The sequence below is a fragment of the Mizuhopecten yessoensis genome, unplaced genomic scaffold, assembly GCF_002113885.1.
Source record: "Mizuhopecten yessoensis strain PY_sf001 unplaced genomic scaffold, ASM211388v2 scaffold83, whole genome shotgun sequence".
Taxonomy (NCBI): domain Eukaryota; kingdom Metazoa; phylum Mollusca; class Bivalvia; order Pectinida; family Pectinidae; genus Mizuhopecten; species Mizuhopecten yessoensis.
The window spans coordinates 527632-543358 of record NW_018403369.1 but is presented as its reverse complement, the minus strand read 5'-3'; the positions used below and the strand labels follow the sequence as shown (position 1 = coordinate 543358).

The 15727-nt window shown below is 38.3% G+C and overlaps 1 protein-coding gene across 1 annotated transcript in view; it reads right to left on the bottom strand.

The window, feature by feature from the left end:
- Positions 1 to 15727, bottom strand: part of LOC110453894 (putative cysteine protease YraA) — a 42967-nt gene that overhangs the window by 16827 nt on the left and 10413 nt on the right. The window contains exons 2-3 of the mRNA XM_021503145.1: positions 11536 to 11673; positions 10978 to 11074 (exon numbers count right to left, since the gene is read on the bottom strand). Coding sequence (XP_021358820.1) covers positions 10978 to 11074; positions 11536 to 11673 — 235 coding nt within the window. The remainder of the gene's footprint in view (positions 1 to 10977; positions 11075 to 11535; positions 11674 to 15727) is intronic.

Below are 15727 nucleotides of genomic sequence, written 5' to 3'. Positions count from 1 at the left end.
TAAAAATGGCTCAAATGTGGTTGTTAAAGTTTTCAAGTGAAGGTGTAATTCAGTGTTAACACTATTCACTATAAGTTCACCCTTACAAAGATAGAATGTTCTGAATGGCCTACCCTGTTATGATACACGCTAAGCTAGGAATAGGAGATTAGGATCAATACTGGTATAACCTCTTATTACCTGTGTCCTTATATAATAAATATTTACTTTGGAAACTTTCTGTTTGATTAAATTGTATAAAGGATGCATGAAACATCAACACTCAACATTAAAATAATTAAAAGTAATTAAAAGTAATTGGGCATTACATACATTTTTCAATGTAATTAATTAAATTACCATTACATGTAATTGAAAAAATCCTCAATTACACATTACATCCAATTACTTAACAAAATGTAATTAATTGCAATTAATTACCATTACACATTACCATTACCCCATGCCTGCCGTGATTGCACCTATGAAAGACCAAAATTATTAGATACATTTATTTAAGCTATGTTTAAATGTGTCCCTTCATGAGGGCAATATTTAATTTGTCCCCGGTTAATGAAAAAGACGATCATAAAAAAAACAACTTAGGAGAACCTTTCCATTCATAAAGACTTTTTGTTACTAGGATATCTGGATTGGGAGAAGAAGATTGTTGAAATAAAGACAATGTCATCCCTTTGGTCTCCTTTCCCCAAGCCAAAAGGTTGCAGCCATGGTCTCATATTGTATTACTATTACACTGTCATTAATTGGTTCTTATTCAATGAATTCGATTGAATGATTCTCTACCGAAAACAACCAAAACATAACAAAAAGTGTTTTCCCCTGCCAAACGGTAGAAATGTTACCCCTCTCAACAGAAGAATAGGAATATCTGAAGCTCATTTGACCCATTTGGCCCACTATCTTCACAGTTTATATGTCAGTGTAATACTAAATACCAAAGGTATCTACCAAACATCTTCACAATTTATATGTCACTGTTATACACTAAATACCAAAGATATATACCAAATATCTTCACAGTTTATATGTCAGTGTAATACTAAATACCAAAGATATCCACCAAATATCTTCACAGTTTACATGTCAGTGTAATACTTAATACCAAAGGTATCTACCAAATATCTACACAGTTTACATGTCAGATACTAACGATATCTACCAAATATCTACACAGTTTATATGTCAGTTTAAAGGCAATTTATTTTGCAGGCTGTTCATATGTCAGTTTTGTAGATCTGTCCGAAAAAATAAACCACCAATATTTTATTTGTATACCAATTGTTAAATTTTTCATCATAATGAGCCCAGTAGGATGTTAGTTTCAATCAACATTAAATCACAATATGTTTTATTACGAGCCTGTCCAAGGTGAACCTCTTTTTGTACTAAGGCTAGGAGAGCCTATCAGTATGTAGATTGATGAGGCAATGTCCAGGAAGACATGTACATACAATATATATTGACCAGTCCACCACGTTTGTATTTATCTGTCTCAATATCTTACACTGACCATACAAATCGCCCAAGCGCTACGTACGCATGTCTTGCCTGTACAAAGTCCGGTCCAGGTAGTCGTATCGTACAGTCTCACACATGGTGTCTTAAAACGGGGATATATTTCAAACTTATTATACAACCGTAGTGCGAAAAGGTCATTCACCAAAGATGAATACATGCATATGCTATTAGATTTTTTTTGTTATTATTCATTAAAACAGTAGTCAAAGATTATATGGAAAGTCAGTGATGTATCTTACCCTAAGGAACTAACGTAGTAAGGTACATTATATAGATATCATGTTATGAGTAGACAAAGCAGGCAGAATATGTATGTTTCTGCGGTGTTCCAACAAGATATGCACGCTCAGCGTCTTAGATAACGTTTTTGTATGACATTGTCCTTCTTTTTAATTGTTTAAATAAACAAAACTATATCACATCCCATACTGACGTCACATACTCTGCTAGCAGTATACAATAAACACAAATAGGAATACAATTTTTTTCTAGAAGAATGACTCATCTTTGTCAATATTTAAGAGCCTGTTTATAAGATAGCGCCATGGCTACTTGATAGTTATAGAGAGATCGACACTACCCAACACAGGGTAAAATCATAGACACGGTGACATATAAACAAAAGCTAGGAGTAACATTGGAAAAACCAACTTTGAGGAATTCCATGTATAATACACATTCTGGTTAAAGTAAATATATATATATATATATATATATATATCACTATTCGTCTTAATGAAGTGATAACGACGGTGCAGAAGTTATCACTTCTTTTTCCATATATCTATTTAAGTAATACACATCCAACGAAATTTGTTTATTCGTGTCCAGTGCCAATATTGGATCATACTGTCGTTATTACTTATGAGACCGATATATATATCATTATTCGTATGTATTAATGTACAAAATAGGTAATAAACTGTACAACTCCTAACCGTTAGATGAGATAGTAACAGCACAACACATCGGCCTCGGGTCATAACGTTGCGACATAACAACAATTGTTTTATTTTAAGGTATAAAAGTGTACGATAAATTTAGAATATGTGTTATTTATCATAAGAGATAGATAGCGTATACACACCGTACAGAATAGATTACTGGTACGGTGTAGATGTAGCCTCCTCTCCCGTTATGTCAGTATCGGGTCATACAGATCACTCAGCTGGTGTCCCCTCTCGTCTCTGTTCCTGTTTTGAGCTACATAGTTACCTATTCGATTCAGTGTGTAAACGTCCCTGGTCGAGTGACATAAGAAATATTCAATTTCGTCACATCTTTGTACACGTCAGGTAATCAATACAAAAAGGGACCAGTCGGTCTTAAAACGTTGAGACACGTTGAATACGTACATTGCTTGAGTATAAAGTAGAACTCAGGAAACAGAAACGATGACTCTACGACGTTATAAATTTACATATTTTGTTTTAACAGTGAGCCACACAAAAGAACCACATGATAATCAAGTGTTAATAAAGACGGTTTTCTTTTGATTTATAAAAAAGTAAAGTATGTGCTGAAAAATAAACTACATATTTGAGCGCATAATACGAAGTCCGTTCTATTACTAAAATTATAGGTTGTAGGCAATGACGTATCACCCCGAGATTTTTTTGATGTTCATCAAAGGATCGAACTAGTCTTCTCGTCTCTTCAACAAGGTGGCGCACACCGAACCTACACTTTTGCTATGACATATTCCAGGACATCCTCTATATCCAGGGGTTACGCTCACTTTCGCTCTCTGCACCCCTGGAATATGTTACAGCAAAATTGAAGGCATGAAGATATCTGTTTGATTGGTCTCAGGTAAACAAAACTGACAAATCGCTAGGCTGATACCTGTCATTTGAAGGTCATCAAATGATCGAACTAGTCTTCTTGTCCCATCAACAAGGTGGCGCACAAGGAGCCTTCAATTTTGCTATGACATATTCCAGGGGTGTAGAGAGCGAAAATGAGTATAACGCCTGGATATCGAGGATGATTCCAGGGGTGTAGTGAGCGAAAGTGAGTATAACCCCTGGATATCGAGGATGGGCCAACAAGAGCGATTAATATTAGTTCTTATATTGTCCACAACTGCTGCAAACTTAAGTTTAATTGTAAGGTTATACGAAACAAAACGTAACACTTTACCGATAGTTATAACACGAACTTAAAACTTAATACCACTAATATGCGGAATATGCATTGGTTTATTCAAACCAAATTGCATATGCATAATTTGCAGATGTTAGGACGGAATAGACGATAAGAAAGACATCTCTTCTTATTGTTAAAGAAAGATTTCTTCCTTACTTACAATTATAACCACATATACATAATTGAAATCACACAGATAACGACACCATTATGACAGTGAGGTGGACAGTGCTCAGAGGCCACGTGTGTGTACCATTATGACGGTGAGGTGGACAGTGCTCAGAGGCCACGTGTGTGTACCATTATTTCGGTGGAGAGGACATTGGTCAGAGGCCATATCAGTTTATTGCCTTCAATTTGACTATAAAGGAATAAATTACCTGTCTACTGAAAGTTTGTATATCACAAGAGGCCAATGTGGCATGTATCATACATACTGTAACACTTCATTTGATACTGCAATGACATAATGTATAATAACAAGAGGCCCAGAGGGCCTGTATCGCTCACCTGGGTATCTAAGCAATCACAGCAAAATATTCTCCAAATAGGATCCCAGGGATAGCGCCAGACCCCAAGGCCAATTCTTGTAGCATATTTGTATATGATTTTTCAGGACCGGGGTGGGGCAGACCCTTGGGTCAATTCTAAAACTATAACTGCATTCTTCTCTTTATGCTTAGCCTTTATATATTAGTGTTATGGTGGGGATCTCAACCATTTCAAAGTTATGACCCATGGACTAAGTCTCCAATGTCGGGGCCAGACCCCAGAGCCATCCTGGAAGCATATATGCACTCATCTCTTTATACTCAGCAATTGTATATATGATTATAGGGTGGTGATCTCAACCATTTCCAAGGGATAAACTATTTTTTGCCCCATCCCTTAGCCCAGGGTGCCAGCATGTCAATTTGTACATTTGTTAATCACCCTAGGAATGCTTCAAACACAACATATTTGATATTCATCTCTTAGTTCCTGAGAAGAGGCTCGCTTAAACCAATATAACCAAATAACCTTTCTTGGACCCGCAGCCCCCGCGGGGTTAGCTCCACCATTTGTACAATTTTGACAACCACAACCTAGGGATGCTAATAGTTGAGATTATGTTACAGAACCTTAACCCTTGAGTGAAATAACCCGATCTCGCTCAATTACAGGTAATAGATATTATTAGAATAGAAAAGGTCAATATGTCCCCCATTTTCACTGGCGGGATATTCAAATACCTGGATTAGTGATGACAAGATTAACAAGGCTGGATAGTGAGACAACCAGATTGACGGTGACCGGATTAACGAACGTGGATTGTGTGTGAGACAACCAGATTAGTGGTGACAGGATCAACGAAAATAGATGGTGAGACAACCAGATTAGTGGTGACAGGATCAACGAAAATAGATGGTGAGACAACCAGATTAGTGGTGACTAGATTATTTTTCGCCTATACATTTTACTGTCATTATTATGATATGTCGCTCACTGGTTTCCGTGGTGATACTCTGTTGACGAACACCATCAGCACTCACCCCAAACAATTTGTGTACGTGCTGTCAGCTATCTACAGATAAGGTTATCAAGTATGAATTTATAACAGTATTTCATCGTACTGTACTTGTAAACTATCACTGACCAGGTTAATCTTCATTTCAGACAATGTATTATTACGGTTTGAACTTATTTCTAGATAATGATAAACTATCACACATAAACATTTGTTACCTTGTCATTGTACGATTGAACTATTACTGAGCAGGTCAAACGATAACACTGAGTGCAACCGTTTATCACTGTGACAGAAAACAGATCTTCAAATCACTTATGATATATAAGTATTTTCGGATTTGATAAACCAGGAAAATTTATATTAATAACAACATAACTCCTTAATTTTTAGCTTTTGGCTTGTTTGTAACGTCATTAAATGACAGCTGTCGTTAAGGTTTGGTGGTGGGGGAAACCTGGAGTACTCCGGGATAAACCATCGATTTGCGGTCAGTACCTGACGACTCCCTGACGTAGGCTCGAACACACGACTCGATGGTAGAGTGCTAATCAATGTAAGACGGTAAGACGCCTCAACTACTCAGCAACACCGTCCCTAAAATCAACCTATTTCAAAAGTAATGTTATGTTACTTTCACAAAGGATCGTGTATCAAAGGAGAGTGGAGTTACATGTAGCTAAAATGAGCTTTAGGTAATGATGTTTTACACTCTTCTTTTTATAAAACACTATATTATCAGATAATGTATTTACTTATTACATTATGTACTACACTTCGAAACCGCCCAAAAGCGATACACCCGATTCCAACTGACGTCCCATGAGTGAGACCGCATGGATATGATATACCCGCTATGAGTGTTTTAAGGTTACTGGGTCACATTAACAGGCGGAGACACCTTAAACTTGATCTGTACTGATCATGACCAAGGGACTACATATTAACTACGTAGTAAGTGAAGGTTTACTATGAAGAGTGGTTATCTCACTGCCAACAGAATCCAGTAAGACGTCGTTTTACTTATAAAAGACACATATATCATTAATTATCTCAACTAGAACACTGACAGGTCAGTAAGGGCCCCGTCTTTGGCAATATATCCCCCATAATCATCAAGAAGCAATCTGCCCATATAGCTGAGCTTGACGTTTGACATTTGGACTTCAAAAAGAATCGCAAGGAGGCAAAATATACATTTTACATGTACTATGATGTGAGTCTTGTTTCCTTCCACCTCCATATTTGCTGGGCTAACAGAAATGTAAATACCGGTGCAATACTCATTTGTTAGCTTTGATTTGTTTTATTTCACCTTATATACCTCCTCCATCAAGAGCCAGGGTCAAAGTCAGAGATCCACTTTGTCTTTGACCTTTGGACCCAAATGACCTTGACCATTAACCCAGTGACCCTGAACTTTGGTCAGTTGACTTATTCTTTAATTCCGACCAACTTTGCTTCTTGATATCATAACAAAATGTTCATCAGTGAAAAATACAAAACTTGACCTTGACCCTTTGGACCCCGTAACCTGGACCTAAGGTCAGTTGACTCTGTGTTAAGTTCTGAACAACATTGCTTCATAATGTCATAACAAAATGTTCATCAGGGAAAAGGTACAAAATTTAACCTTCACCTTTGACCCAGTGACCTTGACCTTTGGTCAATTGACTCCTTGTTTAATTCTGAGCAACATTGCTTCAAAGTGTCATAGCGAAATGTTCACCAGTGAAAAGATACAAAATTTAACCTTGACCTTTGACCCAATGACCTTGACCTTTGGTCAGTTGACTCCTTGTTTAATTCTGATCAACTTTGCTTCATCATGTCATAACAAAATGTTTATCAGTGAAAAGATGCAAATTTGACCTTGACCTTTGAATCTAATGACCTTGACCTTTGACCTCGACTTTTTACCTCAGTGTGTCTCTTTGTTTGATTCCAAACAACTTCGCTTCATAATGTCATAGCGAAATGTTCACCAGTGAAAAGCTACAAAATTTGACCTTGACCCCTGACCCGATGACCTTGACCTTTGGTCAGTTGACTCTTTGTTTAATTCTGATCAACTTTGCTTCATGATGTCATAACAAAATGTTCATCAGTGAAAAGATGTAAAATTTGACCTTGACCTTTGAACCTAATGACCTTGACCTTTGACCTTGATTTTTTACCTCAATGTGTATTTTTGTGAACTGAACATCTTGACCAAGTTTCATGTACATCGGTCAATAAATACTAAAGTTATCAGCCTGGTACAGAATTTGTGGACAGACAGACAGACAGACAGAGTGATTACTATAGGGCACCCGTATCTCCGATACCGGGCCCTAATAATAACGTTCATTTTTCATAAATCACAACACCAGCTAATTCGTCCTTAATAAACCATCACCAACAGTTCCTTCCCTGATGATTTTTGACAACAAATCCTTTTGTAATAATATACAACAAAGACAGAACCACTAAATCCTTCTCTAATGATAGAAAAACAAACTAATTATTCTCTTATGAGACATTACCAACAAATCCTTCTAAATTACAAACAAAACAGACAAAAAGGAGGGGTGCCTATTTGGGCCTTCTGGTGGCTATAACCGACAGTTCAAAAGAATTTATAGCACTTGAAAAGTCAGTTAACAAATAGCACGTCTTACTACAAACTCTAAATAGATGATCCTAATGAATTTAGGCACACAAAAAAAGAAAGAATTATTGACATAATAGAGCCAATATATAACAAGGTCACAGTGACCAATCCGTAGAGCCTGTGTTTTGTTTGTTTGTTTGTTTACTTGTTTTAATATTAATCAAAATCTAAATCTAAAACAAATCACCTAAAATAGAAATCAAATCATTCGGATCATCTATTTTTAGTTTGTAGTAAGACGTGTTATTTATAAACTGACTTTTCAAGTGCTATAAATTATTTTGAACTGTAATATAAGGAAATATATCTATTGCTTACCTCAGTAATTCAAAACAGGTGATAAGTATATGGACTAGCCGTGTCGCTCTGCCTTCACCTCGCATTATATAAAAATATTTATAACCCAATGTTTTTAACAAAGTATTTTCCCTGTTTGATTCACTTATCAGAGTATCATTATGTCATTCGTTTTTAAATACAAAAATAAAACTTATCTCATAATCAACGATTAGGTAGAGTAACCGACATTCAAACGTTAGATAAATAAAAAATAGTTTTAAAAAATATATAAAGCGCAGATGGTAAACTATTTCATACGCAGGAGGGCAGCGGGGACTACACTAAGGACATAGTTCCGTGGATCACAGCTGCTGCGACAGCCTGTCCGCATCTGAAGAGCTGTCCGACCTCAGAGCGTGACCTGTATGGGTAGGACTTAGAATCTCCGAGAGCCCGGTAACGGTCAACTTATACAGCATAGTGCGTTATCGGTCACTCCATCAGAGCATTCTCGACTTTTGTAAATTATACCATGGTCAATGACGTCAAATGCAGCTGACCAAGGTTGTAAAAAGGGCTATTTGCATTTAAATTTAGCTCTAAACACCGGAACACAATCTTTTCCAAGATCTTAGACAGAAAAGATATTTGATACTAGGCGGTAGTTCTACTCTTCCTTGTCCATTCCAGGTTTCCAGCAGTGGTATAACTTGTGCCGTCTTAACACACAACTGAAACTTTGACTCAGCCAATGAATTGTTCAGCAGTGCTTCTATGCATTGCTGAGGTAGGTGTGTGAAGCGGATCCAGCTCACAGGAATTGAATTGCGAGGGTCATGATGATATTGCGCAACTCGTCCTGGGTTGTTGGTGAGAGCTTCGTCAATGGTTCCCCATCAAATTCAATATCAGCAGTCATGACAGATATATCATTGTCAGCATTAGAGTTCACTTCGCCAATATTTTTCCTGGTCAGACTGATTTTATTCAGAAAGTAATCACAAACCTTGTTGGACAATTGATTGAATGATAAATGAACTTACTAGCCGGCACTATTCCCTATAAATCTGTTGGTGAACGGTGAATTTAGCCCTTCTTCCACAGATTTTCCGCTTTTCTGCGGTTGTGTTTTTCCACGGGGAGATTTTCATTATACCATGGGGCATTTAGTCTCACGGTATTCACATTAGTCTGTAGTGGTAAATAAGTTTCTATTAGCGCTTCTATACCAGATATGTATACTTCAACAAGATCATCAACTCCACCGATAGAAGACTGAATGTTAATGATGAAATTTAGTATGTACATTTAGTGGAATTTTCGAAAGCTGACCTCCTTCCTTGCATGATCTGGCTTGCTACAATTCATTGTTGCTTGGACAGCGAGGTGATCACCAATTAATTCCCCTGAACTGAGACATGGATTTATCACTAAAATTGCTCCACGGATGACCGAGCCCTCTTCCTATATAATGACCACATCTAGTGTGTGGCCATGGGTGTGTGTAGCTTGTCACAAGTTGTATCAGACCCAGAGGATCAAGTAACCCATAGAACTGACATCAACATAAGATCATCTTAGTGGAAAGTCACCCGTGATAATAATATCTCGTGGTACAATAACCTGTTGGTCTTAAAAGGTAGACCACTCATAAAAAACCCACAATATTTTGGAACCGTTTTGTTAAGATAGAGGAGGCCTGTAAATGTTACACATTCTGAATCATGTGCTCAAGTCTGTGTTAAATGAGCATGGTTGGAAGAGAGATGTCTCACACTTTCTTAAATAGAACAGCACCCGAACCACCACGTCTGTTGAGTCTGGTATTGTGGAGGAATTCATAACCAGTTGGTACTAGATCAGCTACATGTAGTACCTGGTCATCAATATGTAAATCTAACCATGCTTCTGTTAACTGAAGAATACCAATGTCCTAAGATGTTACAAAGCATCAGATCGACTTATTCTTCACCGAGCGACAGTTCAATGACACTAAATGCAGAGGTAAAACAGATTTACACTGACCGGCTTGTTGACATGTAGATTCTCGTACGATATTGATGGCGTCCGAAACGATGACGCAACGTGAATGCAAAATATTGTTGATGCCTGATACTTCTGTTGCTACAGTTTATCCATGCAAGAGTGTGTCCGACGCGGCCAGACCATCCGTGTTGACCAGGACCGATTTTGTGTATCGCATTCCTAACAGTTGAACCGGTTGGACGAGACTTGTTCGTTTATGAAATAAGGTCGGACCTAGTAATATAATGCTGCTTTCATATGAGCCTTGACAAAGCCTTACAAGGCCATAAACACTTTCAGATCCGCTATGTTTTTTTTAAGCCCGAAACTGTTACTTTAAAAAACAGACGAACAAGCCTCACGAACAAGCCTCAGCTGGACGAGATTATCAATGTTCAAACCATAGTGGTTACTGATACTGGTACCGTTGGACGGACGTAACACTGATTACACGTGGTATTCGCCTGACAGCACACTTACCCACCAGTGTCCAACGCCTTGAGCGAAAGTTTACTGATATCATGACCCACTGGTCTTAGCGCTAGCAGAACACATCTACTATACTTTTACATAACTGACCATGATACCCTCCTTTTGAAAACTTGTTATCAAAGCCTTTCAAAGTTAGCGAGAATAAACTTTCTTCGTGAGCTTGAATGTTTTTTCTTGCAATGATGAAGATTCAAACAAGTAACTTTGTATTCCACATTAATGTACAAAGACGTTTAGGTACAACACATGGAATAAATAAACATTAATCGACACGCTAAGACTTCGTATGAAGTTACAGAAATGGAATGAAGAATTCCAAGTTACTAAGACACTGGTATCAGGAGAATATTACCTGACTGATAGACAGCCTTGACGAGATCCAGGAAGCGTTTGTCCCTCCTCCAGTAGTCAGGCGCAAACCCCCCGGGTATGATCAGGCCAGCCAAGTCCTACAATACAAGGGCGATTGTCAGGAATATAACACATATCTTTTGTCTCTCTAAAATAATAACACACATTTTTTCCATCTAAAAAACACATATTATTTCACAATCCAATACTTCAGACACATTATTAGACTGTCTAAATGATCCGACACATTGTTTAATTAAAATTGTCATCTACATTATTTATCTTGTCTAAAATGATCACAATCATTATTTCCTTGGAAAAATAATAATAGCACCTTTTTTAACTGAAGTTATTTTACATCACCGAGACACTATCTCTAACTCTACAGAAGAAAGTTTGGTCTACCAATAATCACAATTATATGCACAAGTTATACTCAGATTCTGTTTTGTTCCTGTAATTTCTCATTAAATGAATATTTACAATTTTTCAGATATTGAATTACTTTATCACGTAGTAGACATTATCACTCGTACATTGCATTTGTCACTGTCCTTACCTCCGCATTTACATTGTCGATGCCTTCCTCAGCCTTACAAGGGTAGCCATGCTTGGAGTTGTACGTCTTCCCTTTCTCTGGCCCTATTGTGAACGTATCATAACCCTCCTCTCGTAGCCGGTAGTACGGGTACCACAACTGAAGAGAAACGGAGATCATGAGAGTACAACTGAAGCCTTTAGTACGGGTACCACAACTGTAGAGAAACGGACATGATGAGAGTACAACTGTAGCCTGTAGTACGGGTACCACAACTGAAGAGAAACGGAGATCATGAGAGTACAACTGTAGCCTGTAGCCTGTAGTACGGGTACCACACCTGTAGAGAAACGGAGATAATGAGAGTACAACTGTAGCCTCTAGTACGGGTACCACAACTGAAGAGAAACGGAGATCATGAGAGTACAACTGTAGCCTGTAGTACGGTACCACAACTGTAGAGAAACGGAGATAATGAGAGTACAACGGTAGCCGGTAGTACGGGTACCACAACTGAAGAGAAACGGAGATCATGAGAGTACACCTGAAGCCTGTAGTACGGGTACCACACCTGTAGAGAAACGGAGATAATGAGAGTACAGCTGTAGCCGGAAGTACGGTACCACAACTGTAGAAAAACGGAGATCATGAGAGTACAACTGTAGCCTGTAGTACGGTACCACAACTGTAGAGAAACGGAGATAATAAGAGTACAACTGTAGCCGGTAGTACGGGGACCACAACTGTAGAGAAACGGAGATCATGAGGGTCCAACTGTAGCCGGTAGTATGGGTACCACAACTGTAGAGAAACGGACATAGTGAGCGTACAACTGTAGTCGGTAGTACGGGTACCACAGCTGTAGAGAAACGGAGATAATGAGAGTACAACGGTAGCCGGTAGTACGGGTACCACAACTGTAGAGCAACGGGGATAATGAGAGTACAACTGTAGCCGTTAGTACGGGTACCACAACTGTAGAGCAACGGGGATAATGAGAGTACAACTGTAGCCGTTAGTACGGGTACCACAACTGTAGAGCAACGGGGATAATGAGAGTACAACTGTAGCCGGTAGTCCGGGTACCACAACTGTAGAGAAACGAACATAGTGTGAGTACAACTGTAGCTTGTAGTACGGGTACCACAACTGTAGAGCAACGGGGATAATGAGAGTACAACTGTAGCCGGTCGTACGGGTACCACAACTGTAGAGAAAAGGAGATAATGAGAGTACAACTGTAGCCTCTAGTACGGGTACCACAACTGAAGAGAAACGGAGATCATGAGAGTACACCTGAAGCCTGTAGTACGGGTACCACACCTGTAGAGAAACGGAGATAATGAGAGTACAAATGTAGCCTGTAGTACGGGTACAACAACTGTAGAGAAACGAACATAGTGAGCGTACAACTGTAGTCGGTAGTACGGGTACCACAGCTGTAGAGAAACGGAGATAATGAGAGTACAAATGTAGCCTGTAGTACGGGTACAACAACTGTAGAGAAACGAACATAGTGAGCGTACAACTGTAGTCGGTAGTACGGGTACCACAGCTGTAGAGAAACGGAGATAATGAGAGTACAAATGTAGCCTGTAGTACGGGGACCACAACTGTAGAGAAACGAACATAGTGAGCGTACAACTGTAGTCGGTAGTACGGGTACCACAGCTGTAGAGAAACGGAGATAATGAGAGTACAAATGTAGCCTGTAGTACGGGTACAACAACTGTAGAGAAACGAACATAGTGTGAGTACATCTGTAGCTGGTAGTACGGGTACCACAACTGTAGAGAAAAGGAGATAATGAGAGTACAACTGTAGCCTGTAGTACGGTACCACAACTGTAGAGAAACGGACATGATGAGAGTACAACTGTAGCCGGTAGTCCGGGTACCACAACTGTAGAGAAACGGAGATAATGAGAGTACAAATGTAGCCTGTAGTACGGGTACCACAACTGTAGAGAAACGAACATAGTGAGCGTACAACTGTAGTCGGTAGTACGGGTACCACAACTGTAGAGAAACGGAGATCATGAGAGTACCACTGTAGCCTTTAGAACGGGTACCACAACTGTAGAGAAACGGACATGATGAGAGAACAACTGTAGCCGGTAGTACGGGTATCACAACTGTAGAGAAACGGAGATAATGAGAGTACAACTGTAGCCGGTAGTACGGGGATCACAACTGTAGAGAAACGGAGATCATGAGAGTACAACTGTAGCCTTTAGTACGGGTACCACAAATGAAGAGAAACGGAGAAGATGAGAGTACACTTGTAGTCTGTAGTACGGGTACCACAACACAAAAATGAAAAGGCCAAACAAAGCAAACACTTTTCTGCACAATCCACGTACGTCTCTCTGTCCATTTTTGCCTTAAAGGTGGCTCTAAAAGTCAAAAGAATGAAAATTGATGTTTAAGTGTCGTGAAATATATGTAGAAATATGGCAAAATGGGAAGATTGCCTGTAAGGTGGTAACGAGACAACAGCTTCCATATTGTGAGTATATTCCAAGCTAAACTAAAACTTTAGAATGTGAATGTTTAAAGATTACCAAAGAAAGCCTGTGAATATTTACGGGGGAAAAAAACCAAGTTTTGGTATATTGAAGTTATCAATGTTGTCATCTTCACATCATGCTTAAAATCTTCGTAAAAATGCTCTGTTCATTGTCTTGATTCTGATCTCACAAAAGGGTGATATTACATGAGCATATCTACACAAATCAATGGCATGATTTATTTACTTATCAAACAAAACATGCATCGTTATCAAAACATGATATGTGGAATAAGACAGCATACTGTGAACACAACAGGGGGATCGTCTGTTCCAATGTCCTAGCTGTTCTAATGTATGGCTGCAAAACACACTGAGAATTACAATGGGAGAAAGTGGGACCTAGTAGGTTCATCACTTCATTAGACTTTTGTTGAATTCTGGTTAACGTAAGACATTAAAGGTGTCACGAAAAGGCTCTCAGTTTAATAGCAAGGGGTCGTATTGACTTTGTCAGGATCTTACAACAAAGAAATATCACCATTTGAGAACATCAACGACATGAGCATCAGAGAGAGAAAGTGAATAGTATGTATGTAACAAATACAACAGTAAGGGAGATAACTTCCAATACTTGATTGACTGTATGGGCAAATATATAGAGGATATTTAATGTTGTCTTCAGCATTGAATTTTCTATTTATTAACATGGAAAATGTAATGCATTTAAAAAGGGCGGGAATCAGAAGCGTAATTATTAGCACCATATTCGAATGTGAAAGATATCAGTTTTATCAAGTTGATAGAATCCTATATTTCACTGGCAAAAATGTAATAAAATAAAATATGACACATACTCATGTGTACACGATTGTTACCACGTGGATACGAGGTCAGGTTAATATTTGTAATACCACCTATCACTTATTTCAATTAAAGTTTAAAACGTGTTCCATTCTTAATACTGTTTAAAAAAAAGTTCCATCGGCAGTAGCAATGTAGACGGGGCTAAAACTGAAACAATAATTTAAAAGTTCTTATAACCAAAAAATATTGTATCAGAGAATGGGTTTTTGGTGTATATAAGGATAGGTGCTTTAAATATCATTTCTGTGCATATACATAGTTACTGACACTCAATATGAATGAAATAGTTCACATAAGTGATCACGGTAAAAAAGCATTCCAATAATATAGATCATCAGTCGTTCGGCAATTTTACTGGATATGGATCTAAATTTCATTTTATATACAACTAAACACGCAAGAACAGTTTAACCTGTTTATTACTACAGTTATAATACATACAAGCTACAAGTTTGGCGTATCAGGGGCTACTCACTCTATACCAAAACGATTAAACTTACTAATAGGATATTTAAAATTTAAAGAATCTGGACTCTGAGGTGTCCCAGAGTAGCTAGCTACATGATCGAGCAAGACTCCAAAGATACAGAGAAGCAACTAGACCCTGGACGATTCCAGAGAAGCTACTAGACTCTGCGAGCGACCCTGGAGAAGCTGCATGAGAAATGGAATATTCAACGACTACGGCTAGACCCTCAACGATATGAGAGAAGCTGAATATGTTAGCTAGACCCTCAACGATATGAGAGAAGCTGAAACATACTGTCGTAAAATACTACATGTATAATATTATTATAAGATTGGGGGTAGAATTCCCCAAGAATTAAATGCCAAAATT